Source organism: Anolis carolinensis, chromosome 2, assembly GCF_035594765.1.
Source record: "Anolis carolinensis isolate JA03-04 chromosome 2, rAnoCar3.1.pri, whole genome shotgun sequence".
NCBI lineage: Eukaryota > Metazoa > Chordata > Lepidosauria > Squamata > Dactyloidae > Anolis > Anolis carolinensis.
In genome coordinates this window covers 264538241-264565337 of record NC_085842.1, presented here as the reverse complement: position 1 = coordinate 264565337, position 27097 = coordinate 264538241, and the positions used below count along the sequence as shown (strand labels likewise).

Below are 27097 nucleotides of genomic sequence, written 5' to 3'. Positions count from 1 at the left end.
CCACACAGTTTTATGCTGCAATTACACCATAAACATAATAACCGATCCAGATTCAGAGCATGGATTCATGTTTGGCCCATTAGGTGGCAAAATGTCTATCTTTGAATTGTTTAAAGAGAACCAGAGGATTAGAGGCACATTGTAAAATATGAAACTATGTTCTGCCCAAGTGGGTTGCTGTGAGTCTTTCGGGCTGTATGGCCATGTTCCAGAAGCTTTCTCTCCTGATGTTTCGCCCACATCTGTGGCAGGCATCCTCAGAGGTTGTGATGTGAGTGAAACATCAGGAGAGGAAGCTTCTGGAACATGGCCATACAGCCCAAAAGACTCACATCAACCCAGTGATTCTGGCCATGAAAGCATTCAACAATACATTTCTGCCCAAGTGTTTGGTGAGACTATGATAATCTTTGTATTCATTTATCCAATTGCAGTTATCATGAATAGGATATACTTATAAGAGAAACTGTTATATCCATAAAACTAAAAAAGATGATAATTGCAATTAAAGTGTTACTTAATAATGAAGAAAATATGAAGATATTCAGGACACCGGTGTGAGCAGTTTGCTGAAGGTAGTACTTTTAAAGAATGGCTGGATCAGTTAGTTATATCCTTTGCTTGAGATGAAATATAAAGACCTTGTTGAACTAAAAGAACTACTACAGTATCTGTCCATTAATTCTAGTTGCTTTAAAAAAAAATATCAATACAGTTTAAAGAAGGCTAGATATCTTTATGCTCCACATTTCCTAATAGCTAGTAAGCTAGTTGGGATTTCTGAGAATTGAAGTCCAAAACACCTGGAGGCCCAAAGGCTGGAAACCACTGGTATTGTTGCTTATAGCCCATATCCATGGGGAAAGTATGCACACTGACAAAATCTGTCCTCTTTAGGCATTTTCTAGTTCCTCCAACAAGAATTAATTGTATTCTTGTGCTGGCAGTCCTTCATTTCAACAGTGTTCACTATTATCCACAGTTTTGTGTATCCATGTGAAGTCCAGGAACGGATCCCCACAGATAACTGCAATTATGCCCTTACGTTTATTTATTTATTTACAGTATTTATATTCCGCCCTTCTCATCCCAAAGGGGACTCAGGGCAGATCACATTGTACACATATAAGGCAAACATTCAGTGCCATATAACATAGAACAGAGACAGAGACAGACGCAGAGGCAATTTAAACCTTCTCCAGCTTCCAGCTTCCCTGAGGGTATGCTTGATTCCGGCCACAGGGGGAGCACCTGCTTCATCATCCACTGCGATGGCACTTCCTCATTCCAACGGCGGCTGGATGATTTTTATGGTGTCGTAAATTAGCCTCCCTACATATAAGTGGTGCCTAAATTTCCTACTTGATAGATGCAACTATATTTTGGGTTGCTTAGATCAGCAACGAGCAGAGGCTATATTTTATTTTTAATTGTCGGGTGCTCACCCTGACACGGGCTGGCCTCGAATTCATGACCTCTTGGTCAGAGTGATTTATTGCAGCTGATTGCTAACCAGCCTGCGCCACAGCCCGGCCCCGTTCTACTGACCAAAAACAGAATTGTTTTATGGCTAACCTTTCCTGGTTTTGCGCCCTAAGAGACCTGGTTTTGTGCCTTAAAGAAAACAGGTTATAGATCCAAAGGAATTTCTTTTTTCTCATTAAGAATTTTGCTTGTACGAGTATCATATAAGCCAGGCATTCTTGCACTGGAGTAAAGAAAAGGCTACTTGTACCTATTTTGCAGAGAGGAGGTGCCCTGCCCTCCAGACTTTCTGCTCTTTCTATAAACTAAAGGCCCAATTCTAGGAGTAATTACATTTGGCATATGACCCCTACAGATGTCAACAAACAAATTATTCAGTTTTCATTAATCAAGAGGAATGTTTCTTATATGGAACTTCAAATGTTATACACTGATATCTTTATAAATTCCTTTTGGATATTTGTTTAATTGATCTTTTATTTTCCTCTGAAATGGGTAATATGTAACATTACAAATTCTCAGAGTTCAATATTCATTGTTCAATGGAGAATTCTTTAAGCAGTAAAGTTAATTAATGGCATGAGATCAATACATGTGAACATAACAGTCGAAAGATACACTACAGACTTAAATTTTCTTCATTGATTTTTACATAAGTCTTAGCTAGGATAAAAATCATCCTCAAAGACAGTGATACTAAAACTGATTTACATTCAGTTTAGATATTCATTTATATATACATTTGGAAATAGTATTTTGTACAACAGTTTTTACATGCATTCGAGTATGGTTATAGATTATGTATAGGACAAAATAACCTTCTCGCAATTGAGTTGATAATCTAAGTAAAATCTAATCAATAACTTAGTTGCTAATAAAATCCAGACAATAAGGCGAAAACTAAACACAAACATAAGGGGGAAAATGACACAATTAATCCCATTCCCTTGAGTTTCACATTAGACATGTATTTTTCTATTTTATTTTATAACATAACTTTTACCCTATTCAGATGTTTTGTAATTGTGTTTACAAAAGACATAAGAAGGGGAAACATACTAGCTTCATGTGCTCTGCCTCAGTTTCCACCCTAATAAAGGACCACTTTCTGAAAAGGCATGTGATTTGGAAAACTTTTAAAAATCAGTTTTTCCAATCACACGGAGTGTCTCCATGGACCCTCTTTTTTATAAAGTTACTTTCCATATGTAGAGCGTGATGGAAAAAACAGAAATAATGAAACATAGAATTGATCTCCTCCAGGTGCATTCAGGGAAATAGGGTTATTTTCCTTATAAGTTTCCCTGGGAGCCTTTAGGGATCAAGACAAGGCTAAAAATATTTCAATAAGTAAAGAGATAAACCTGCTTGTTTTACTCATGCAAAATAAAAAGGTAGAGCCATTCAAAAATGCTTAGAGTTAGGACAGATATAATGAGCAAAGGTGCAGTGTTATTTACTATTACAACAGATGAATAATAATAATAATAATAATAATAATAATAATAATAATAATAATAATAATAATAACTTTATTCTTATACCCCGCCCCATCTCCCCGAAGGGACTCGGGGCGGCTTACATGGGGCCATGCCCAGACACAGCAATATAGAAGCATAAACAAAACAATAAAACAAATTACACAACAATAAAACATCAGCATCGATAAAAAACAGTCATAAAAGGTCACCATACAAAATAAAACGTTAAAACAGGAAATGAATTCACAGATCTGGGCCAAAGTGCGAAATGGGTCAAAATCAGGGAGAGGTAGTTACACAGCTGACATTGTCAATAAAGTGCTAAAAATAATACTGAGAAGGCGAATCAGTGGGTCTATTGTTACGTAGGCAGACAACTCGAGCCTACAAGGATCAATCATCAAAGGCCTTTTGGAAGAGCCAGGTTTTCAGGCTCTTCCGGAAGGAGAGGAGGGTGGGGGCCTGCCTGATATCCCTGGGGAGCAAGTTCCAAAGCCGGGGGGCCACAATGGAGAAGGCCCTCTTCCTCGTCCCAACCAACCGCGACTGCGAAGGTGGTGGAAGCGAGAGGAGGGCCTCCCCTGACGAGCGAAGAGATCGTGCGGTCTCTAAGGTAGGTGGATCCCAAACCATTTAGGGCTTTGTAGGTAATAACCTGCACCTTGAATTGAGCTCAGAAAATGAACGGCAGCCAATGGAGCTCCTTAAACAGAGGCGTTGAACGCGCCCTGTAATTTGCTCCAGTTAGAAACCTGGCTGCCGAGCGTTGTACTAATTGTAATTTCCGAGCCATCTTCAAAGGCAGCCCCACGTAGAGCGCATTGCAATAATCCAGTCTAGAGGTAACTAAGGCATGGACCACCACGGTCAGATCTGACTTCTCGAGGTATGGTCGCAGCTGGCGCACAAATTTTAATTGTGCAAAGGCCCTCCCGGCCACGGCCGACACCTGGGCCTCCAGAGTCAGCCCCGAATCCAGGAGGACCCTCAAGCTGTGGACCTGCGCCTTCAGGGGGAGTGCGACCCCGTCAAGCACAGGTTGCCACCCAATACCCCGATCAGCCGTGTGACTGACCTGGAGGACCTCTGTCTTGTCAGGATTAAGTCTCAGCTTGTTCGCCTTCATCCAGGCCAACACAGCAGCCAGACACTGATCCAGTACCCGAGGGGCTTCCTTGGATTTAGGTGGAAAAGAATAGTAGAGTTGGGTGTCATCCGCATAGAGATGGCACCGAACTCCAAAACTCCAGATGACCTCACCCAGCGGTTTCATGTAGATGTTAAAAAGCATGGGGGACAGAATAGAACCTTGCGGGACCCCACAGGTCAATGGTCAGGGGCCCGAGAAGGAGTCCCCCAGCTTCACCATCTGGGAACGACCCTCCAGGAAGGACTGGAGCCACTGCAAAGCAGTACCCCCAAGGCTCATCCCGGAGAGTCATCCTAGAAGGAGCCGCTGAGATGTCCAAGAGAACCAGCAGGGTCACACTCCCCCTGTCCAGCTCTCTGCGGAGGTCATCCACCAAGGCGACCAAAGCCGTCTCGGTACTGAAACCAGGCCTGAAGCCAGACTGCGATTGGTCCAGAAAATCTGTATCTTCCAAGAATCCCTGGAGCTGGGAAGCAACCACCCACTCCAAGACCTTGCCCAAAAATGGAAGGTTAGAGATTGGTCTGTAGTTACACGGGTTAGTCGAATCCAAGGAGGCCTTCTTCAAAACAGAACTAAACCAGGGTGGGCCACACATGGATTATGGGCTGCATATGGATTTTTTAAAGCAATTTAGCTGTCCTCACTGCACTTCTGACTGCTCCTGCCATTAAAATTACATCACAAAAGACCAGCAGGAATAATTTTCATTTGCACTGTATCCTTATTCAAGTTTGGCATTTTCCATGGTCTGACTTACCTCTGCTGGATGTTGGATGATATATAGACAGGTGGAGACTTTCAAGGGATGAACTGGCAAGAATGGACACAGACAAACCTTTTGAGGACGCCTATAGGACACAAAGATATAGAAAAAAATATACTGGCAGTTCATTATTTATAATGCACTTTGATTGTGATGTATTTTTACAAAATATTCAGATCAAATATTGTGTGTTTCTGAAGCCATTCCAAACAGGTTCTGAAACAGATTCTTAGGTCAATATTCAGAAACATTAAACAATAGAATTGTGACTCTGGAATTATCTCTCACTATAGAGGTAAACATAATGACCTGCAACATGAAGATGATACTAAATAATGTACCCTCATCCAGGCAGATTAAAACAAACAGAAAAAATATCTATTAAGTGCCTTAATCTTGGGTTTTTTATGACCCCAATTATAGGGTATTTCTATGTCCACAGAAATGTTTATGTATACACAATCAGGGCCAAGGTAAAATATGAAAGCAATGTCCTGCCCAAGTGTTCGGTGAGACTATGATAATCTTTGTATTCATTTACCCAGTTGTGGTTATCACAGATAGGATATACTTATAATATCCAAATGCCCACAACAAAGAAAAGTATTTAAATTTGAGGACAAACATTGATTCTAAGTAGCTGTCAAGTCCACATTACCATCACCGCCACTCTTTTCTTTTAAACAAAAAAGGAAACCAATGTATAGGCACTAACCCTGGTACAACAAATTTTGTTCCAGCTATTTTTTGACTGGTGGGCGAAATCCAAAATTGTACTGGCAATTGGATGAAACTCAGAAACACAAGTTACGTTCTTCAATGTTGTAAAATGCCTATCTTGTAGATGCAATTGTGTGTGAATTCAGCAACACCACATGAGGTTGGGTGATTAAAATGTCCCATCTGCCTTATTACAGATGAAGTATTCCTTATCCAAAATGCTTGGGACCAGGTGCATTTTGCACTTCAGATTTTGGGATAATTGCATATACATAATGAGATCTCTTGGAGGTGGGAGCCATATCTAAACCCAAAACTCATTTAAATTTCCATGAACATGTTCTACACATAGCCTGAAGGTAACGTCATACACAATATCTGTGCTTAAAGTTAGGTATGTATACACTGGACCATCAGAAAACAAAGGTGTCACTATCTCAGCTATTCATGAAGACAATTTTGCATTTTGGATTTTGGGATACGAGATACTAAACCTGTATCTCGAATCAGATGGATTATTTCAAAAATTTGTTCCTGCTCCCATTTGGGGGAAATTGTCCATATATTTTGGATAAGAATCGCCTAGAGGACATGTGTATTTGCAATAGTTTAAGAGCTGGTTTAATAAACCAAAGAAAGTGACATTTCAGACAAAGTACAAATCATAAACTTGGAAGAAAATTCCAAATACCCCAAGAGTATTTAATTCAAGTACATAGAATAATACAGTACAGAAATTTTGATTATTTATTTATTTATTTCCTACTTTTTCTTAAAAATGATCAAAACAATGTACATTGGGTTAGTAAGTAGTTCCTAGGCATTGACAAGGAAGTGAATTGAAAAGATTACTCTATCAAGATCTCATTGTAAAATAGCTAGCAGCATCCAGATCTGTTGATAACTATCTTCGGGGCATCATTACACTCACTATTCAAGGACCACAATGTCTGTATATGGAGTACCAGGATCCTACCCACACATAAATGTTTTTACTTGCACAGCAGATTCTTCGGGTCTAAGTGAATGTTTGTGAATTTAAGAACCTGATGTTTCTGAATGAACAATGACATCACATTTATGATTCATACATAGTCATATATTTCTGAAATCATATAATATAACTGGGTTGGGGGAGGAAAGCCCTCAGTCTTAGGGATTCCAGCAAAGAGAGAGAGAGAATCAAAATGGTACAAGTTATTAACGTCAGAGAACAAATCTGGTGATTATCTATGGGTAATTCTTCTCTATCTCACATTTGGTAGCCAAATGCTTTCTCATTAGAGAAGCATCCAATGGTATTAACAATTTACACTGATAGATGATTTAACTGTACTTTTGTTTACAGTTCCAAGAATGTAAATTACCTCTGCCGTACAATTATGGCAACAGACAATTAGTGTCAAAGCTATTCTCTGCCCTTTCTATGTTATTCAAAAGTAAAGACCTAAATTGAGGAGTTGCCAACAGTTGTTTTACCAGCTTTTAGAATATGAGAGACACGGCATATAATCTCCCTTTTTACTCCCATACTGAAAAATAAAGCAGCATTAAACAACACATTTTAACAAACAGCATCAATAAAAATAAGTGAACAATAAAATTCTAATGAGACAGCACAAAATATAAAAATCTATTAATCCTGATACTTAATGAGACAAGATTTTTTGATCTTTTTTAAAGGGAGTCCTCCCACCATCTGAAAAGGAACCAGAAGAATTCTGTTCCAGTTTTGTATCCAGAATCTAACTAGCAAACAGAAATTTCACCTAATTTTCTATAATCCATTATTGTAAGTCCCGATCCCATATAAAAACTATATAACACCATTTTATATGTGCTGTGAAGTGTAGCTTTTATAAAAAAGAAGGGTCCTAATTAATGTTGAATGATTCCAACACACACATATATAGGGAGACAAAAAGATACTATTTAACAACATTTGCAATCAATGAAATTGTGTAAGGGCACTACTATAACACAACTATACATCTGGACAATCAAGGAGTATGAAACACCTTCTAAACAGAAAATTGCTCATATTTATAGATCCCTGTCCTGCAAAACAGAGATTAACGCCTCTATTTTAGCTTCTGATTGTTCAGCTCACTATAGTGGAGCCCCCGGTGGCCTAGGGGATAAAAGCCTCGCAACTTGAAGGTTGGGTTGCTGACCTGAAAGCTGCCAGGTTCAAATCCCACCCGGGGAGAGCGTGGATGAGCTCCCTCTATCAGCTCCAGCTCCATGCGGGGACATGAGAGAAGCCTCCCACAAGGATGGTAAAACATCAAAACATCCGGGCGTCCCCTGGGCAACGTCCTTGCAGACGGCCAATTCTCTCACTCCAGAAGCAACTCCGGTTGCTCCTGACACGAAAAAAAAAAAGCTCACTATAGTGCACTATAGTTTCCAGCCACTTGTTTGTACATGCTACTGACACATTTGAATCCAAGACGAGTAGCTAATTATCAATTATACTATCTTAATTATAGTATCTCGCTAGTTTTTGAAAGCTGAATTGTGATTTAAAAACTGTGATAAAAAATAAGCATTTCAATCAATTTTGTATTTTATTTTTACCAGGCTTAAGTAGTGTAATATGAATTAAATTTAAATTTGATTTCTATCCAAATGTTCTCAACCAATCTTCCACACTTCAAGTCATCGGCACCTTCACTGCCTATTAAATGCTATTTTCCTTCCTTCATTAATCTCCTGGGCAATATGGTCTTCACAGCCCTGTTGAGTGTAATCTCTTCGTATTAAGGATTTTAAAACTGTTTTGTGACTTTAAAACAGTTGTGCATCACCTTGGATCCCATGTTGAAAGACACACAAGATAATTAATTAATTAATTAATTATTCTTGATAGAAGGTTGACATCATGGAACTATAGACCATGGTTAAAAAACTCAAATATTTCTCCAAAATACTATCTATACCACATGTTCTCATCCTCCAGTATTCTTTTTTGTCATCCTAGGCAATGAACATGTTCAGGGAGTACTGCTGAAATAACCACCTGCACCCCAAGCTTTTCATCTACCTACCAAGAACCTTATATTGAGTTGTTATATGCCCCCAGCTTTATCTGGCAGTATCATTTGTTTTCCTGTGGATCAGAAGTAAGGATTAACAATCAGTGGGTTTGATGAGTCTCTCCCTTCTTGATACTACAGGAATTTTCTCCATCTAAAAATTCATCTTACTCTTTAGTCTCTCTGCTTCTACTAAGTTTATATTGCATCTACCCCTTCTTTCTCCTCTTCCTGCTGAGTTTAACCATATAGGTGGTGTTCTGTCTCCCAGGCACTGAAACTATAAGGAAGTTTCAGACTGGTAGGCCAAGTATTATTTATTTATTTACGATATTTCTATCCCGCTTTTCTCTACCCCGAAGGGCACTCAAGGCGGCCATCAGATAGTAGGCAGCTATCTGATGGTCATTTAAAATAGAATAATAATTACAATTAAAATAATTAGAGGTATTTAAAAACCATACAATCTCAATTGATCACATAATCCACAAGCATAAATCAGGCCGTTCCTATAGTCATAACATGTCATTCCAAATCTGTTTATTGCACAGGATCTCCAAAGGCTTGGCCGCAAAGCCACATTTTTACTCTCTTACGGAAGATCAGGAGGGAGGGGGCTGATCTAATGTCCCTGCGGAGGAAGTTCCATAGTCAGTAAGTAGCTTGTCTGATAGGCATAGCCAGAAAAAATAGAAGTATTTCTAACATCTGCCTATAAATGACAGGAGAGGATAAACAATAAATACATAGTCTATTAAATACATAGTTTTAGCACAGTGTAAATATATACTAGCGTAGTTATGTTGGATCTACAATGTGCAACCAATTGTGGATTGCATTAGCATTGAAAGATGGCTGTCATGGCACTGAGGTCACCCACTGATCATCCAGTGGTCAATTAGCTCAGCACACAGCAAATTCAACATGGTTGTGTGTGTGTGCTTGCAAAATGAATGACCGCATTGGAAAACCAATCTCTGAAAAATTGCAGCTGCTTGAAAAAATTATTTTTACACTAATGTAGTATTCCCAAAGAATGACAGATTGCCCTAAGGTGACCAAGATTAACTCTAAAGGATCCACACAGTAACACTGACCTCCATTTCTTTCACATACTGTATTAGCCAAGATTCAGTGAAGAGATTAAGTATGTCAGGAGAATTAGAATTTTTTCCCTTTCTATGTAGTTTCCTCTGGCACAAAAAACAACAGTGATATCTCAATTTCTAATCTTCGAGGTGTTTTGGACTTTAACTCCCAGAAGTCTCAGCTGCCTTGGGCAATAATCAGGGATTCTGGGAGATGATTCCAAAAATACGCAGAAGACCAGAGTCAGAGAGACACTGCTCGAGGGTTTCCAGCTCTCCAGAACAGGATTTTAAGGTGTACAGATAGGGCTGTTAACTCTGGTTAAAGATATTGCTGGGAAATATTTTAAAACAGAAATTGAATGTTACATGCTCTTTACCTGACTAAATTAATAGACCCAGCTGCACCTCTTAATTCTTCTTCAGTGTTTACACTGAAAATGGGAAAAACAGACCTTTAGAAGTCAGACAGCACATGGCTACTAAGCCCAGTTTTATCACCCTCTTAAGCTAAGAGGGCCCAGCAGAGATTGTACTACCTGAGACTTCTAGGGAACCAGCAACTGAATGAAAAACTACTGGTGACTTTCTACTGTTGTGCTATAGAAAGTGTCCTAACCTACTGCATCTGCTTGTGGTTTGGTAACTGCACAATGGCAGACAGGAAGGTGCCCCAAAGGGTCACCACTACTGCACAGAGAATCATTGCCCTTCCCTCTTTGGAAGAACTGTGTAGGTCCCGCAGCCTCAAGAAAGCTCAGAGCATTCTTGGAGATCCATCTCATCTGGCATATTCTTTTTTTATTGCCATTTAGCACACGATACAGGGTAACAAAGACAAGGACAAATAAACTTAGAAATAGCTTTTATCCTAGAACTGTGGCTATGTTGAACTCCATGGTTTCACACTGATGACAGTGTAGTGGTGGTGGGGGTGTGAAGGGATGGGTGCATTGCTTTGTGGTGTGTGCTGGGGAAGGCATTTAATGTTGTTGTGCAATAGCACAATGACAATAAAGCTATTCTATTCTATTCTTCTTTACTGTCGTTCACCAGCCAGCAAGACGTGTACAAATCCAAATCACTGGAATATTGTATAATGTTATATATTTGAAGCCCCTGTTGGCGCAGCAGATTTAACCGCTGAATTGCTGAACTTGCCGACTGAAAGGTCAGTGGTTCAAATCCGGGGAGCAGGGTGAGCCCCCCCCCCCGTTAGCCTCAACTTCTGCAAACCTAGCAGTTCAAAAATATGCAAATGTGAGTAGATCAATACTGCTCCAGCAGGAAGGTAACAGCACTTCATGCAGTCATGCTGGCCACATGGATGGTGCCTACAGACAACGCCGGCTCTGCATCCTAGAAACGGATATGAGCACTAATCCCTAGAGTTGGGCACGACTAGACTTAATGTCAGGGGAAAACCTTTACCTATATATCTGATTTAAAACTGGATCGGTTTGTTATAACATTATTGCTTTTTAAATTAACATTTGAGTTGGTCTCTTCTTCTCCTTAGCAGATCTGGGCTCCTCTAAAAAGGAAAAGTCTAGCTGCTCTTCACGGATTATGCCAGTGTTCTTTTCCACCAGCAACTCCCAATTCCACAATTTCTGTTTCTATTTCTGTACCTGGTCCATAGCTGTGTCATTAAACTGAAAACCAGCTTGCAGCAGGCATTCAACACATGCATGGAAAGTGTAAAAGTGTAAATGCCACCTCTGGCGTTTGTCTAAAAACCTCCACGAGGGCCTTGAAATTTTGTCTTAAAAACATGCTCCCTGAACCTGATTAAACTCTGTGATGATGATGATGATGATGATGAGTGTATTCATTTATATCCTACCTTTCTCCAAACATTCCTTTTCAGGAAAGGTCCTGGAGTATGTGGTGGTTTTCCAATTCTACAGGTTCCTGGATGAAATGGATGATCTACATCCATTTCAATCTTGCATCAGGCCTCACTATGGGACACATTGATGGATGACTCATTCCAGGAACTGAACAAGGGAAATGTATCCTTGATGATTCTACTGGACCACCATATTTAAAGCCTCTCAATGGCATTCAAATATGGCCATGGTATCTCAGATTTAGGGACACTGGTGCCAGGGTTTTACCCCTCCTTGGAGGGGAGAACGCAGAAGTTGCCACAGGAAAATTTCTTTTCAACCCCCTGCTATTGGCCTATGGGATAACTTTGGGTTTAATTTTGCTCTCTATGCTATTTAACATCTATATGGAAATGCTGGGGGTTGTTGTCTGAAGTTTGGGACTTCAGTGTCAAGAATATGCTTATAATGTACAATCAAATGTGTCTTTTCCATCTAACTACAGTGCTGTATTGGGTTACACTGCACCTGACATTTCAGGTTCACAGCAAGGACATAGTCCTGGACTCAAGATGTGAGCTTTGCTCAGATATTTATAACACACACACATCGTGAGTCTGTCTTTGGAAGCTGCTGTCAGCCCCACCACCATCACAGGCCCATTTGGTGAGAACACCAGAGAGAGTCTTCTTAGTGGTTGCTCCCAGGATGTAGTATTCATTCCCACAGGAGGGCTGGCTGCACCTTCTCTCCCCTCATTTCTCCAGCAAGCCAAGACTTCGAGTAACTTAAAAGGAGAAAAATACTATGTCACCTGATTTTCTGATTAGTCTGTTTTGATTTAAAAGGAGTTAAAATGAGGGTAATTATTTTTCTATTTCTTTAATACCTTGTATTTTATGCTTTCAGGATGACTTATCACTACTTTCCCCCAATAACACTTAATTTAAAGCCCATGCTGGAATCAAATGGATTGCACTACAACTGTGTTGACTTTGTGAAGACAATTTCTGAATGTATCTTTCTTAAACTATTAAGAATTAAAACAACAGAAATACATTATCTCCCTCTTTTGACTGGGTTGTTGTCTGAAGGTCTTCCACAGCCAGTCATGATTTTAATGTTTTTGTAAAATCTTAGAAGGAAAAATCATATGACTGAATAGTATACTGCATAGAAGAAGTCTCTTGGCTTAGCATGTACTGTAGCTACAACATGCCCAGGCACTGAGATGCCTCCCTTTACCAACCACTGCGAAGACTAAGATCTTCTAAGAGTACCCTAATTCATTCTGACCACTGATTATCATCTCTGCAAAGTACCCTAAAGCAGTGGTTCTCAACCTGTGGGTCCCCAGGGGTTTTGGTCTACAACTCCTAGAAATCCCAGCCAGTTTACAAGCTGTTAGGATTTCTGGGAGTTGAAGGCCAAAACATCTGGGGACCCACAGGTTGAGAACCACGGCTCTAAAAGGACCAGATCCTGTCTGATCAGGGCCAGTTCTGGTTAGTATTTGGATGGGAGACTGTCAATGAATACCAGGTACAGTAGAGGCAATTTTAGAGGAAGGAACTGGCAAAATGTGATGACTCATGGGCCTTGTAGTCCTGTTCCTAGTACTATTGTGACAGACGAAGAGGAAAACATGGGATTTTTGCTGGTTCAGCCAGAGCCGGAGTCTCCTCACCTGCAGGATGTTGATGTTTGTCCTCAAGAATTCAGCCAAACAGGCCTTGGGCAGAACTCCCCCCCCCCCCCCCCCCCGTTTCCCAGAAAAGAATCTTATTCCCGGGAAAGGGGAAACAGAGAGGCTCATCGGAGGAGTTCACGCATTGCTGCCAGAAATCAAGCTGATTAGGCTTGCTTCCCTTGGGAAATTCTAAGGAGTCACACATCTGGACAGAGTTGGGTTTCGCTTCTCGTTCTCTAGGGAAAGAGTTCTGTTGGCGGGAAAACGAGACCCAATATAGGTGCTTGGCACGAGGGATACTTTGCGGAGTCAATTGATCAGCTTGAGGAGAGAGATCGTGTGTGGACTTCGTAATCCCAGTTCCTTGTTTCCCGGATCAAGTTTCCAGCCTTGCCTTGTCTCACGGACTTCCTTGGACTCTGTTCATGTTTCATGTTTGCCTCGTCTTCTAGTCACGGATCCAGCCAAGAATCAAGTTTATTTTCCAGCCTTGTTGTCTAGCTACATTGGACTTTAAGGACTCTGTTGTTTCCCCACACTATTGCTTGGCAAAGTGTGTGTTTCGGTCAAGTGGATTAAAACTTTGGACTCTAATATCTTATATTGGACAATACCTTTCTGGACTATATTTGACCTCATCTGAAAGGTCTACTTCTGAACTATATTCTTCACTTGTTTTTATTGTTTTTATATATTTCCTTAATAAAGATATTAGATAGAGACTGGCCTCTGTGCAAGGTTATTGGTGCTCTGCAGACTGGGTCCTGACACAAAAACACTTCTGATTATTCATTACCTAAGATAACCTCACAAAATTCAGGGGTTGCAATAAATGGACAGGTAACATGAAGGAACATTCATAAATATTTTTCCCTAGCTGAGCCAGTCATAAGTAAGATTTTTATATTTTTTACACTAGAAAATATTTCTACAGTTCAATATATCAACCGGAATATCAAACAACAATTTAAGAATTGTCCCTCATCGTGTCCAAAGGATATTTATTTGATTCCCTTTTCACTTATGCCAAACCAGTAGGCTCCCTGTTGTAGAGATTCCAGCCTAAGATGTTACCAGCTTAATTGCAACACTCTGTTCTGTTGCTTCTTGTTCTTCTTTGTTTTTGATGCACACACAAAGCTGGTGCTGGCAACAAGATGCAAGCAAGTGGAACTGAATCCAGGGGATAATTCTGGGATTCATTCTACACAAGGCTGCCTTCAGCTGGAGGCGGCAGCTCGTTGGAACAACTGTGAGAAAAACGTTTTAATTGGCTGCTTCATTATATTAGTTTTTATGTTTGATTTGTGCTACTGCAAATTTTAACTCTCTAAGCTACCTCACTTCTTAACTGGGAAAACGCTACGGTATAAACACAACAAGAAGTACATCAAATAGGAACCATAAAGGGCAGAAATACATGTGTTGTCAGCAGCTGTTTCAAGCGTTAGAACTTCCCTCAGGAGGTTTGCAAATGTCCAAGCCTGGGCATTTTGGGAAGTGATGAAAGACTTATTTAAATGAGATTTTGCTTGTTAATCCGAGTTTGATAATGTATATTGTAAAATGGGTGTAAGCCCCTAAACCCTAAAGGAGTGAGGAATTCAGTATGCTTTTTTAAAAAAAGAATTAACTAATGTCTGTCTTCAAACAAATCTTTTCCAACTGCAACGTCTTTCATTAGGACACTTTTCAAACATGGAATAAGCTTCTGCTACATATGGTTCTTTTGAAGTTGGCAGTAAAATAATATGATCACAGGTGTACAGAACACCAGGGGGAAAAAGTTTTCAAAACATTTCTTATTTCCAGTGTAATCATTATTGGAAAATGAAGTGAAAGGAATGGAGGTGGTAGTGTCGGGAATCAGAAGCAAGTTACTGAATGTTATTACTTGGTAAAATTTTAAAAGGCAAGGGAAAACATTGAAACAGGTGCTTACAATTTCGGTTTCAGTCTATTCATATAATAGGAATCTAATTTCCTAAGTCAGGCTTAAATGAATGATTTGATAAAGTATGTTATTTGAAAATGAACACAGTATTCTCTACAAAAATGTTATCCACTTTTAATCATTCTTTTGCCTTATATGATAACATTGTGCATTTCAAATTCCAGTGATGAGTATGAGACACATACAATGAGAAGAATGAATAAACATTATTGTGTATTACACTAACACTTCAAGATACAATGGTAGTTCTCCTCTTCTCAGCAACTACGATCAGAAGGTCTTCTGAGGCAAGAAGAGAAGGTAGGACCTTAAGCTTGATTCCATGAAAAGAATGCAGTGAAGGTAAACAGCAGAAAGGAAGTTATAGTTCAAAATATGACTTTTCCAAATTCTGCTTACATACATAGAGGTTTCCTACTTTAGGCCCTTGAATCTCCCTTACTGTGTGGATAGAAGGAATCAAAGGATGCAGCATGTGTTGAGTGTTGGGCATGTACGAAGGACGAAAAATGTTAGAAGAAATTGCATCTAAACAGGCAAAAGATGGGACATCCCATCTGAGGATGGCTTTTCACAAGTTTTGGATACTGGCTTAAAAGTGGTTGGAGGGGGCAGTCAAGTTCAAATAAATACCAGCAAGCTTAACATAACAAGATTTTCTCGGAATGAAAAACAATTCACTTGACATCTAGTAAAAATATAAAGAGATTTCACATCTGGAGCATTAAATGGGACTATTTTTAACTGGCACGACGAAATGCAGAGTTAATCTTAAGAAATGGGGCTACAAAGTGGAGTCCACAGCATGCAAATGTGGAGAAGAGTAAACCACATATCACTTACTACAACATGGTCTGAGCCCTGCCACACACACAATGGAGGACCTTCTCACAGTGACACCAGAGGCATTCCAAGTGGCCAGCTTCTGGTCAAAGAAAATCTAGTATAATGCCAAGTTCTTAACTTTGTTCGTGTTTTTTAAAAATACATTATAACTGTACCCTCAATTCGCTTCTGACACGATAAATAAATAACTGGATCTTATTGCTCATATCAACAAGAGCAAGTTTTATGATGTTTTTAATATTTTACATGTTCTAATTTATTACTTAGTTTCATACTTATGGGTGATATTTTTGACTTATAATTAACATATTTACTGTTATTTATTCTTTTCTAAGTATTATTTGTTTTTACTTTTGTTGATTTAATTTCCCCCCGAATTGCCGGGCATTTATTATTATTTATATTGTCTTTCCTGTTGTAAGCTGCCCTGAGTCCCCTTGAAAAGAGGAAGAGGAATATAAATAAAGATGATGATGATGATTATCTTAAGGTTCAAGTAAAGAACTTGCTTGCTTTCATTCAAGATTCCACATCCACCTAAATCTTTGGCTTGCTTTTAAATATAGCTACGTAAGGGTGAGAATTAAAACCAGCTTTGATTGAGACTCTTCCTTTGTTAATAATGAACCTGACATCACCAATCACATTATGTGATCCCCAAACAGACATCTGATCATAATGATTTTCATTCATAATTCAATAAGCCTGACTTCCAACAAATGCGGCAATATATTTGAAAGATTCTCATTACAGTATTAAGTCATTACTTGCTAAAGTTAAGACTGCAAGAAACCTTCAAAAGCATACCCCCAATGGATAAGGGCTTTGAAGCAGCTTTTTAAATATCCTAAAAAGTATAATATTCATGCATAGCTTTTAAGACAGTAAAGACAGCTAATGAACTCTTGGGGAAAATAAAGAAAATAACTGCACTAAATCACTTGAGATGCAACATTAACTAACTATTCAAGATAGGGAGTATTGGTTGCAGGAGGACAAAGCAAGGGTTTTTCAACTTTTGCAAAATTCAGGACTGAACCTGAGACTGAATTTCTTACTTCACATTATAATACAGAACCACATCATCCAACTACTTTTATACCCTGTCTTTATTTTAGTGGATTCAAGGAAACCTACATGATTACCCCTTCCCCACCCTATGTGGCTTGGAAAGCTTGAGAGAATGACTTGCACAAGACCACCCCAAGAACTGCATGTCTCTGGGGATTACCTGGATTTCCAACATGCCACACATCCCATTCTTTTTCGTAGGAGCCCATGGCACCAAACTTTAAAACATACATTCATAATCACACCATAATCACACCACCAATATCACAGAGTAGAGTTTAGGTCCATAGTATCTGATAAACATCTCCTGTGCAACTACCTGAATCTTGAGATGAACAAGAGAAACTCATATTTCATTCTCATCACCTTCAATGGTAAAGTTGGTGGAAAAACAAGATACACCCTTCTCAATGGGTGCTTCTTGACTCTGAAATCCCTTCTCTAAAGACCTTTGAATGCCCCACCCCCTCTTTTTGTCCTTCCGTAACAAGCAAAGTCATTATTATTAATAATATTATTATTATTCCAACAGCTTTTTAAAACTTTTGGCTTTTAAGGGCTTTTAAGAGAGTGCTTTATCGTTTAAAATTATACTATCTAAACTGTTATCTTTTAAAGAGTATGTTTTAAATTGCTTTATATGGTTATAATAGTTGGATTCTATTCTAATTATGATTTTATATGTTTTTAATTATACAACAATAAATATGCTTATTTTTAATATGTATGCTTTTAATTACATTTGTATGTATTTCAATTTAGAGAAAAGGTGACATAGACTCACTGATCTTAATTGTGGGCAAATCTAGTTGTTTTTATATTATTCTAGAAGTGTTTTGTTTTTTGTTTGTATCATTTTCCACCTCTCAAGATCCAGTAAATTAAGCTAATGAGAAAATGGGAGAATTGATCTTAAGTGCCTTTAATTGCAAAAAAGAATTCTCATCTTCTTCTAACTTTTGCTTGTTCAGAGGCCAAGACATAGGAGAAAGTGTGAAATGAATCTTAATCAGTTGTTTACATTTTCCAAAGATGCTGCTGATCCTGTCTCATGAGGAAAAAGCATGAAAATTGCTCTACCATGGAGTTACTTGAAAACTGGTATTTATTTGTAAGCTCTGCAAGCCTATGGATGCTTTTACTTAGAAATCCAACCAAGTTCAATGGGGTGCGCCTAATCAACAAACATTGGATCGCACGGTTATAACTTATTTCTGAAAGCTTTGTAAATATTCGGCATACGTCACCATGCTCTATATGGAGGAATCTTCCTTGGCTAAAAAACAAATGGTCCCTACTTGGACCTACTTGTAGGTGCTAGCAGTCTTGCCATGGCACCATGGTCCATTCCAGGCAAAATGTCAGGCAACTCTCTGCTCCACTTTAAATACAGGATGCTGAGCTAATGAGGCCATTAGGGCCATTTGTCTGCTCACTACTGGCAGTCCCCAAGGTAGGTTATGTAGGTTTGTTCTTAAGTTGAATTTGTATGTAATTAAGATACATTTTAAGTGTAACTGAAGTCAATTTTTTTTAGTTTTGGTAAGCACAGAGGGTTAACATGCCTGTAATTTTTTTTGCTACCTGTCGCCCTCTTCTGAAGATTTTACCTCACTTTCCATCCTTGTGACAATTGGGTTTTGAAAATCGTGGGTTGTCATGGAAACCAGGATTAGTGATAAAGTTTCAGTGAAGACACCTTTCCTCCATGACAACTCTTACAAGAGTGAATTTTCCTTCCTAGGGGTTGATTTCCTGTCACTTCCTGTTGTCTCACTCCCGTTTGTAACTAGGAGCCATATGGAAGTCAGATGTTTGTAACTTGGGGATTGCCTGTATAAATTTTCTCATCCCATGCCATGCTGACATTGCAAAACAATAGTATCCACACCTGTGTGCTGCTCTGTCTGACATCTCTTGTTCTTTGGCTTTTGGTACATATCTTTGGACTAATCTTTTCAGTAACTCTCTTTTTGGTTTTGGACTCTGCCCAAGACTGCATTCCTTTTTTGAACCTTTGCCTGCCTGCATCATGCTTGTGTTGGTATTCTTATGTAAGCCTTGGGATTGGACTGTCTTTCCTCTATTATTTCTTGTGTGTTTGTTTGTTCCCTTGCTGGCTTTAAAAAGGACACTAATCTCCCTTTCCCATAAACGCATGGACTGAATTCTAACAGCAAGAATGATGGGTTGAGCTTTACCAAGAGCTGCCTTGTATTAACTGTAAGAACAGAGAAGAATAGTTACCTGAAAAACCCTGCACATTTTTTAAAAGCAATAGACCAAACAAAATAGTACCTGTTTGGGCAAAAATAATTTTCTCTTTTATGTCTGGTCTGCTTGAAGTGAAAGCAGCCATGAAAGGCTGCTATACAACTATGAAGTTTTCTGTTCCTTTGTAGTAATCTTTCTACTTTCTGACATTAATGGATATGATAGATTTGGCTGACCTTAGATCTTAATTCAAAACCTTGGAATGCTATGATACCATCACAGCCCACTTTGCAAAGGCAAGTTTGGGAAAGAATGATAGCAAAAAGAGTAAATGCTGTGGTTATGAAGCAGCGAGAGTATGGATCACAGTTAAAATAAATTAAATTGTGCCCTCATTGATTTTGGTCAGGCCAACTGTGAATCTAGCATGGGGAAGTTTGCCTATCACCATTAAGAACAATTAGTGCCAAATTTACTCAATTTATTTGACAGTTATTCTACTGCAGAAAAACTGATGAAGCATTTTCACTTTTTCCTTCTGATACACTTTGATAAAAAGGCAATAATTAAACTTCTCTTAGTGTTTCATCTGAAAACATTCTTGTATTTCTTTGCATCATTTTTGTACATCTAAGCCAAAACTAATTCCTGTGGACAGAAATACATTTTATTATCTTCATGGAAACTGGTATAATAAAGGGCTGAATATGACTTTTCAGGTAGCTTCAAATGAACATAACAGAAACTGATAAATTATAGAACAGAAGACGCTAGTAAAAGCTTTTTTATCCAGTCTGCATATGAGAAATAGCTCCATAACTGTTCCTTCCTGCTACTATAAGGGCACTGAATTCATTGTTTCTGACAGAGGAAATTCTTAGTAACATATCACCCTCTAGTGGTAAGAGTAACTTGCAAGTTGTGCTTATATTTTAATGACATCCTACCTTGGAAAAGCTATGTGAATGTTCCATAGAAAAAAATTAACAAGAGTAGAAATAGTTAAAAACCAGCTCACTTTGTATCTTTCCTAATTTTAATGAAAGAAATTTTATTTAACGTTTAAAACTGTTAATTACTGTTTCATTCTTTCCCCAAAGTGAAGCTTCCTAAATGCACAATAATGATTTGAAGGTCACACATTTTTCTCTTTAACATAGATTACTGAATTGGATAACAGTCAGTTGGATATTGGAGGAAAAATGGAGTTAAATGAGGTTTACTGTCAAGTATAGACTTAAAATATAAAGCACAACACACAACTCTGGATTACAAGACTTGCTTTTCACAGATATAGAGCTAGGATTGCAAATTGCTTCTTAAATGCCAGTATCTTTAAGCAGAAATTTAGCTGCTGTCTCATTATCTCTATTTTTTAACAGATATAGAATACTGGAAAATCTTCCCTGATTTCTATAAGTTAAACTACTGTGAGAAACCACAGGGAAAATAGTTAAGAATTATTTATAGCACATATGGAACACATCTATTTTAAGATGTGGAAAATCTTGTACCCAATCAATGCAGAGATTTTTTTAAATATATAATTATATTACATATTGAATCTGTAAAGTCTAAGCGAACAAAAGAACTCCTTGCCTGATGGAAAAATAATCCATAGAAATCTTCCCTAAAAAATTAATTTATATTCAAATTTAAATACTATTTCTTTACCTAAAACTTTTTCAAGTTATATAGTTAGCAATTTATATATTATCTAATTCAAGAAAAAAAATCAAGGCACCAACTGGGGTTGAGTGTCGTTTTGAATATTCAAGGCCACAACAAAAATAGATGCTTTCAGAACACATCAACAGTGATGTGCAGATTGACTTTGTATTGTTCCACTGATCCCGTTCACTGTCATCCCCCAGGACAAGACTGCAATGAAGATTATATCAATATATTTATGTTTCACCTAATTACCATACTTAAACTGGCTTACAAAACTCAAACATTCATATGACAAAATTAATATTTAGAGGCAACAACAACAAAGAACCAAAGCACTCTTCTAGCCCTTAAAAGGCTTATTATAGCAAATGGGTCATGCAAGGTTCTCTGAAAACCATGGTAGAAGCATAAGAATATAACTGAAAAGCATATCTGGGGACATCACAGAAAAGGTTCTGTTCTACCATGCAGCTCTTCTAACACTGTAGTTTTATACTCCAATTAAAATCTATGTCGAACAATATGTGCTGTACATGAGCTTTACAGTACAATATTATGTGTGTCCATTTTGAATTAAACCTCTTAGTCACAGAAATGCTGGAATGTAATTGAAGGGATTTGCGCTAGCGGAGATGGTAATCTGGTCTATGAAAAATGCTGGTCCCTGGTCATGAAAAGGCCAGGCCTAAAACCAAGCAAATGTTATTAGGTCAGCTGCTATTCCTAATGAGTTAACAGTCAACTCTCAAGGTAACAACCGAGGAACGCTGGGAACCTGTGGCTCTTTTTACCTTTGAAAACATCAGCTCTAAAATCTTCACTGCCATGCAAAGCTATCAGCTATAAGCGTCACAACTAGGGGCATAAACTTGAGGAAGTTTAAGGTTTTATTGTATACCACTGATAGCTAAACTGGCTATCTGCCTCACTCAAAGCAAACTCATTGAAATGAATGGATTTGCCAATCACAAGTAATTTACCGGTAATTGCACTGATTTCAATGGGAGCACTCTAGGTAAGCCCAATGTTGGATTTAGCCCTGACATTTCAGAGCTTGAAAAATTAAGTTACTGAAAGTCAGATATGTTTGGAATGGTATTAATGTTGTCTTGTTACGATCTTTACTGTCTGATCCTGGATTATACTGAAATACTTAAGGATGCAGTTTTGAAAAAGTTACTAAAATTATATTTCAAAATGTCATGTACTGTTGAACACCTTTTATAAGGAAGAATCTATTTCCTACATGTCAATTACTATTTTTCTACAGTAGATCAAATGCAAAGTGCAACAATAAAGAAATAATTAAGTCTAGGATACTGTTTAAAGACTCCTTATTTCATGTCTGCAGGGCAGTCACAATTTTCATGTGTCCCAAAAGCAATTCTGAAGTTAGTTGGCTCTGAATACATAGTAGTATAACACAGATGACAAAACAAGCATTTAGAGGTCGAAAGAAAAGCATTTTCAAATAAGTGAAATATTACCTACCATAAATAACGTTCTGTGTTTGTTTTTAATTTCTGGACTATTACATTCACAGCTTATAGCATTTTATACAATTCAAAACGTGTACATTGCAGAATATACACATCACACATTGCCTGCAATGTCTTTCCAATACATTAAGGAGAGAAGCAGTAAGCACTCCGGAAACTCATATATGTGTAAGCAAGTGAGATTTTTTTTCAAACCAACCTTTTTTATGTAAAAATATTCAGTACTGAAAGGCACCACTGCCCTCTGCAGTCCATTTGAGAACAAGCATGCTCCATTTTTGTCCATGCTTAACATTCTTGGAAAGGGTAACAGGTTAAGAAAAAAATTATCCAAAGCACAATGATTCAACTCAAATTATCTCATTCAAGCATATACTGCAAGCAACACAAAATGTCTGACTTAGTTTTATCTCTTCACTATTGTAGATAGCAAGAAGAGAAAAACATTTGAAAGGAAAACAAATGGTGAAAAATCGAATATCTTTACAAATTCAAAGTGACATATTTTATTGGAACACTGTGACAAACTAGTTTGGGAAGTTCCGCAAATATCATGTGTGATGTTTGTTTCTAATTTGGAGATAACAATGAACATCTCTGGCTGATTTCCCATCTACACAATTCCCATCTACACACGAGATACCTAAAAGCGGCAGCATAACACTGCATAACCAGCCAGGAGAGGTATTAGAGGTGTAATAGAGAAGGATGACACAGTAAAAAATCTGTTGTTTACTGTTTGATGTCCAAGAACAGTTCAGTTCAGAATCCCTGTATTGATTTTCATCTCCAGGAAGCAATGGTATATTACAGTGTGGTATTACTATTTTTCTTAAGGATGAGCCAGGTGCTTCTTAATGGGATTCCTGTCTTCTTCTTAACTGGAGCTTGAAAATACAGATGTGATCTGTAACACATCACTACTTCTTGGAAGAGAGGAAGGGCATTGCAATGAAGATGTAACAATTGCTTTTCAGAAGTAACACAAGCAAGAAAAAATATTTTTGTATAGTGTGTAATATTTAGAAATAACTTGGACATTTTGAAAAGAATGCACATTATGTCTTACTCTGTTCAGTGCTAAAGGACGATTTGGGGGGCCAAGTAATTTAATAAAATACTAAATAGGAAACAGACCAGAAACATTATTTGAAATTTGCTTTATGTGTGAAAAAAGTAACTCTCCTAGCCTTGTTCATAACAACTGGCAGGTATTATGAACATTAGGAAGTTTAATGAGTTCACCTACTATCTTTTTATACTTTGTCATGGGCTCCATATTGTGAATTACAATCTGTGCTCCTTGCAGATGGCCAATTCTCTCACATCAGAGGCAACTTGCAGTTTCTCAAGTTGCTCCTGCCATGAAGAAATGCTAAATGGATCATGATGGAATGATCCAACTAGATCTTGCACTGAAAGATCTTTGAGAGGCCCACAATCACTTCTGGGAAAGGGATATTTGGGGGAGATGTGGATAAGTGAAACTGCAGATATCGAATCTGTGAATAAGGGTTTTTTCCCTGAGTCTACTTTTTTCCCTACTCCATTCTAGTAATCCTCTGTAAAGAAAGAGCAAACTGAATTGACTCAAAGTTAAGATCTTGTCAGAAAGCAAAGCTTGGTGAATAGAGTTACCAGGTCAATAAAGGATGGGTGCCTATAGCTTTAACTGTTAGCAGATTGTGGATTAGGAAAAGTAAAGTTCATGCAGGAGGACCTATAACAGTTCTTCTCCCTCACCACCATACAACCCCACTTTTTAGCTGTTCTGGCATCTAAATCAATTCTTATAAATGGATGCACAGCAATGAAGGAGACATTATTGCCATATAAGACAACTCACTTATCTGCAGATTTGATATCCAAGCCTTCACCTACACACACACCTAAAAATACCCACCACCACCACTCCAAAGTGTTTATGCATCTCTTTAAGTAAATCCTTGAATGCAATTCTATGGTATGACTCCAGACCAAGTATGGTCAAAATATAGGGTTCACTATTATGTATGGTGTCAGGTGTGCAGGGGCAGACATGAAATATATCCCCCAAAGGTATGGTGGTCATACTCTTTATCCAGTTCTGGGAGAGAGTTGACATTTCTCCTTGGCCTCCCTCCACCAGCCTCTAAATAGCCATGCAGAGGACTGGAAATGCTGAAACAGAGGGGTTGGAGATGAAGGAGAAAATGCATTCATAGGTCCATCGGACAGAACTTGACAGTATCTCTTCCTGATTCATGATCTACTGACAATTAAAGCTAAATGAATCCTGTCCTGTATTCCACCTAGTAACACTAGTTCTAGAGGAGGGCGGGACATATACATAGCAGACTTTTACATTCATACTGGGTAACCATATTACAGCCTACTTTCCTCTATATCATCAGCAATTCACTGTAAAAAGAACGGGAAATTGAAACACGAAAGTTAAATTAAAGGTTATTGCAGAGCAAAGGGGTTTTGACAGGAGGGGCAGAGCTGTAAAAGAGCCACAAATCCTAGAATATCATAAAGAAAAAAAATAATAAAAAACAAACACAAATCCCAAGAGACTTTCAAAGACCACAATAAAAACCTATCCAGAAAGGAAATTAAAAGACCTAATTAAAGAAAAAGAAAGGCAGCTTTAAAAAAATTCAAAACCTTTTTGCTCCTGCTTTTTTATGGTGTCTCCAAGCTGGGTGAAACCCCCCTGCCATGGGGCCTGCTTACATACAGAGATTTCAATTTGATGGGTAATCACACATGCAGAGAGTCTCAGAAGCTGGTGTCTCTGCTGCAGATAGAAGTAAAATAAAAGAGAGAATACTTTTCTCTACTTCAATTATCATACTTTCTGCTGGGGGAAAGCCACATCCAACCCAATTGTTTCTTCCTTTTTTTTCTCAGGGCCCTCCTATACTGACCATATAATGCAATTCAATGTCAACTTAAGGTAGCCACAGGACACCGACAATGTGCACTGCAACTTGAATCTAAGGATATAAACACAATTTTAAAAGTATCAGGAAGTCCTTGAGTAGCCAAAAATGCACTGCAGCAGATGCAAGTGTATCCCAGATCCAGGATGAAATCAGCTCCGCAACATGCAGAACACATTATAGATACCCACTGCTGTTGAAATTAGGGGTGTGCAAAATGGCACAGAATCCATTCTGTTTTCGGGTGCCCCTCTCCCCCGCCCCATGCTGTTTTCAGGAAGATTCTTCCCAAAACTGAAATGGAACTCAGGGCTCTGAACTACTAATTTGAACGGCCCCTGGAATCTTCTCAAAAAAAAAAAAGGGGGGGGCACCTGAAATTCGAAATGTAAACAGAACGAAAACGGAATGGAATCACACACCCCTAGCTCAGTGGTTCTCAGCCTGTGGGTCCCCAGATGTTTTGGCCTTCAACTCCCAGAAATCCTAACAGCTGGTAAAGTGGCTGGGATTTCAGGGAGTTATAGGCCCACAGGTTGAGAAGCACTGCCCTAACTGAGATGTAGTAAAGAAGCTCTAACAGGGGCTGGCAAAGCATACCCCAAGGGCATGGCCGGGCAGTAGGGAGTTAATTTGCCCCCTGGGAGGGTTAACTGATTACCTCTACTGCTAAACGGCCACCCCCCCCCCTCAACTCTATCTGCTTCAGCTGCATTTTTGCACAACTCTCCTGGAAATGAAAACAAAAATCCTACAAATCGATTTAAGGTCAGGTTCCATGAAAAATGTAACCACTTTCCTGGCCTCAAATCGATTTTAGGCATGGCAAACTGGATTATAGTGTCTGTGTAGAAGCACTCACACACACCAAATTTTGGAGAGGCATCCCATTTCATAACAATTTCTTCATTTAATCCTCTAGCCCACTGACTGATGGCAAATAAGGTAGCAACATAGTTTGAGAAACCACAATGACCTGCCAGCTTATTAAGATGCTGCCTAACAAGAGGAGGAAGCAACGTAAAACATAGAGAATGGGATTCAGAGTGTCTTAACAGAAGAAGGGGAGGGGAGAAAATAGAGGGCAGGTACTAACAACTAACACTGATCCCTACCTGCCCATAACTACAAAGCATAGATGGAAAAATACTGTGGGCCAAGGAGCAAATTTTCAGCCTCTGAAAATGTCCAGGGGTTGCATGAATTGCCCACAATAATTTAAAACAAAAACAAAACCTTGAACTAACCAAAAGTTTGGAGTCAAGTCTGGTGCAGGGGAGGCTTATTTTATGTTAAATAGTGCAGTGCCCATTCAGTCTTTTTAAAAGGTTAGCTGATTTTCCTCAAGATTTCTCCCACTTCGAGGTTGTAAAAAATAGCTTCTGGAGAACATCAAAAGGGTCAAGGGTCTCAATGTGGCCCCAGGCTGCACTTTCTCCATAGTAAAGAGTTTGATTTAACTACAGACAAGGCAAACCTGGGAAAAGAAAAACACTGTAAGTTTTCCTTTCCTGCAATTAAAGTGAAATCACTCCAATCAAAAGAAACCTTTCAAGGCAGTCTGTTTTACTATAGGAGTTCTCAAATCATCAGTTTATAGCATTGCTGGGTTGCTGTGAGTTTTCCGGGCTGTATGGCCATGTTCCAGAAGCATTCTCTCCT

General features: G+C 38.6%; 1 protein-coding gene across 3 annotated transcripts in view; it reads right to left on the bottom strand.

Annotated features, from left to right (window-relative positions):
• The window catches only part of dtwd2 (DTW domain containing 2), a 106698-nt gene that overhangs the window by 60066 nt on the left and 19535 nt on the right, over positions 1–27097 (bottom strand). Inside the window, exon 2 of one of the 3 annotated variants that reach the window (XM_003223007.4) lies at positions 4877–4967. The exons of 1 other annotated variant lie outside the window; for it this stretch is intronic. In XM_003223007.4, the coding sequence (XP_003223055.1) occupies positions 4877–4967 (91 nt within the window). Of the gene's footprint in view, positions 1–4876; positions 4968–27097 lie in introns of those variants that run through there. One more of the 3 variants, XM_062972160.1, reaches the window with a different exon arrangement.